Source organism: Monopterus albus, unplaced genomic scaffold, assembly GCF_001952655.1.
Source record: "Monopterus albus unplaced genomic scaffold, M_albus_1.0 scaffold1892.1, whole genome shotgun sequence".
NCBI lineage: Eukaryota > Metazoa > Chordata > Actinopteri > Synbranchiformes > Synbranchidae > Monopterus > Monopterus albus.
This window is the reverse complement of record NW_018129767.1, coordinates 25-2,672: the sequence shown is the minus strand read 5'-3', so window position 1 is coordinate 2,672 and position 2,648 is coordinate 25. Positions and strand designations below refer to the sequence as shown.

The 2,648-nt window shown below is 44.4% G+C and overlaps 1 protein-coding gene across 1 annotated transcript; it reads left to right on the top strand.

Moving 5' to 3' along the window:
- The first annotated feature begins 50 nt into the window (after positions 1-50).
- Positions 51-1,919, top strand: LOC109953895 (uncharacterized serine-rich protein C215.13-like). Its single transcript, XM_020589336.1, has one exon. The coding sequence runs from the start codon at positions 231-233 to the stop codon at positions 1,917-1,919; it is 1,689 nt and encodes a 562-aa protein (XP_020444992.1). The 5' UTR covers positions 51-230.
- The last annotated feature ends 729 nt before the right edge of the window (positions 1,920-2,648 follow it).

Below are 2,648 nucleotides of genomic sequence, written 5' to 3'. Positions count from 1 at the left end.
TCTCACAAGCATCTTCCTTTAAACCCTTTCCCCAAACCTCTTCATTAAACCCCTATACTGCATCCAAATCCACCCTTCAGTCTATTATCCAGACCCACAAAAGTCCATCTCTTGCTCAGCCCAACCCTCTATCACTCCAGCATCTACCCAACAAACACCTTCCATCCCACTACCAGTCTGTGAGTCATTTACCCAAATCTCCACTTAAAAATAACCAATTTGAACACCAAATGGGACCAAAGCAAACCAGCCCACCTCACCCTGACCTTCAAACAACTGTATCCCTGAACAGTCCATCTCATCTTGAACCTCTGGGTTACTTTCACCAAGCCCTGCCCCAAACTACCCCCAGTCAAACTCTGGGTCAAGGTAGCTTTCCCCAGACAGACCAGTCCCAATCTGAAATACTATCTGAAGCTTCTAGTATCTCTTCCCAGCCCCTTTCCCAAAGTAATACACCCCATGCATCTACATCTGGGTGGAAGCAATCTCAGCCTTCAGTAACTCCCAGATCTTTCAGCCCTCTACTCTTCACATTGAGGGTTGACCCAGTCGTCACACTAGATGAGGGTAAAGAGATCACAGATGTTCTGTCTCCAGCAAAAATCAAAACCATGAGCCCAGTGTCTGTCTTTGCTCCCTTAGCTACTCCTTCTCCTTCTTATTTTTCTGGCTCTACCTATCAGTCAACTCTTCACTCCTCATCCTCTACTTCAGATCATACTTTGCTTGCATCTTCCCTTGTTCACCATAGCTCTACCACTCCTCCATATCCTTCTACAGGTTCACCCCTAGTATCAATGCATCCATCCATCAAATCAAAATTGTTCACCCATTCCTCTTCTTCCTCTGTAAAGGACCAACCCAAAACAGCTCCAGCCATTTCTGCTCTAACTTCTCCTTCCCCGATTTCAGTTCCTCCTAATTTTCCCTCTGACCAACCATCCTCTACTTCCCCTGTGCCATCCTCCTTAGCCTCTTCATTAAAATCATTGAATTCCTCCAACTATCCATCACCAGCTCCCTTATTCTCCCCACTCCCTTTATCTACTTCTTCCTCATCTCCCTTTACCTCCTCCCAGTATATCACAGGTTCAACCTTTTCCTCAACCTCTTCTTCCACCATCTCTCCTGTTCTCTCCTCCTCCATTGTCTCTGGAGCTTCTTCCCTAGGTTTTGCAACTTCCCCCCGTTCACCTCCTCCTTCTTCCTCATCTACCTCTACCCCAGCAACTTCTCTCTTCCCATTGGGATCATCATATTCCTCCAATTCATCTGCCACTTCCTCCTCTTCTATGTCATCTACCACCATGTATCCAGGACCCTCACCAGCTCCCCGTCGTTCTCTTCACAACCCCTCCTCGTCCTCTTTGTCCCCTGCACCCTCCCACAAAGTGACTGTAGGTCAGAGGTTGCTAATCCAGAACCACATGGCATCATCTAATCCTAAAACCATCATTAACTCACCAACATTAAGAGCAGTGATTCACCCAAACCACCAACCTGATCCAAGCCTTAAACCAAACTTTAAACTAAATATTGGTCATGAATTGAAACCAAATCTTCCGAACAGTGAAACTAAACCCAAACGTCCCTCCAATCCCTCTGGAACTCCAGACAAGGAAGAGAAATATCCAGATATTATCCCCAGACACAGTGCCTGGGAGCTGGGCATGTTGCTGGGCTCCTCAGCTGGCTTGGGTATGGTGCTGGTGGTCGGGATAAGATATATGTACCGTCAAGCCTGTCACAAACAGACAGAGATGACGCTGAATGACAGGGAGAGAGAGTATGGGAGAGGAGAAAGAGGGCTGATCCATGTCCAGGAGTGTGGAGATTTGGTCAGAGTCCGGAGAATCAGAGAAAACAGCTTTGTGCTTCTGGCAGAGTATGATATACTGGCATCACCTGGAGACTGACAGACAGGGAACATACACAGGTAATGGTAGCAACTGACAGTTGTAGACACCAAAATATTTTTTCAAATCAGAGCTGAGAGCAGAAATAATCATACCATTTGAGGTCTCTCATTAAATTAAATTAACATTAAATTGGAGTGAAATTGATATTGTGAAGCATGGCATTTAATTGGTAACAGAAAACACACAAAAATACAAAGCTTCCTTGTTATCTAGTTAGCCTAGCTAGGGACTAGCTTGTACGTCAAGCTAGCCTACAGCATTCTAATGTCATGAGCTTAATGGTCATAATCCAGTGAAACAAGGTTATTTTACATTCTTTTGTCACAGTAGCATTGATGCTCAATGATGGCAAAGTTACTCTATTTGTTTTCATGCCCGAAAGCAAGATACCTTGACAGCTTCTGGCCAGTTGCCTTCTGAACTGGTGTGATCATTCGGAGTCCACAGACAACTTTTGTTTAGCATCACATTGAGATTAAAATGCATCCTCTTTGGTGCCTGACAGTGTCTCAAAAAGTATTTGTCAGATTGTCATGAAATTGACTGTGATTATTCACGATCCTCAGATAATGAATAATATTTGGCCACTATGTCAGCCTTTTGTCTGGCACCAAAATGAGGCCAAACCTAGACTTGTCCATAAAAATATACAGGCTGAGCTACGTTATCGGCAGAGATCAGAACAGGAAGCTAACATCTTCTTCTAATTTTGTTTTTCCTAAAAAA

What these genes read in the sequence shown, in the direction of transcription:
- LOC109953895 (XM_020589336.1), top strand. Translation starts at nt 231, where the DNA reads ATGGGACCAAAGCAAACCAGCCCACCTCACCCTGACCTTCAAACAACT.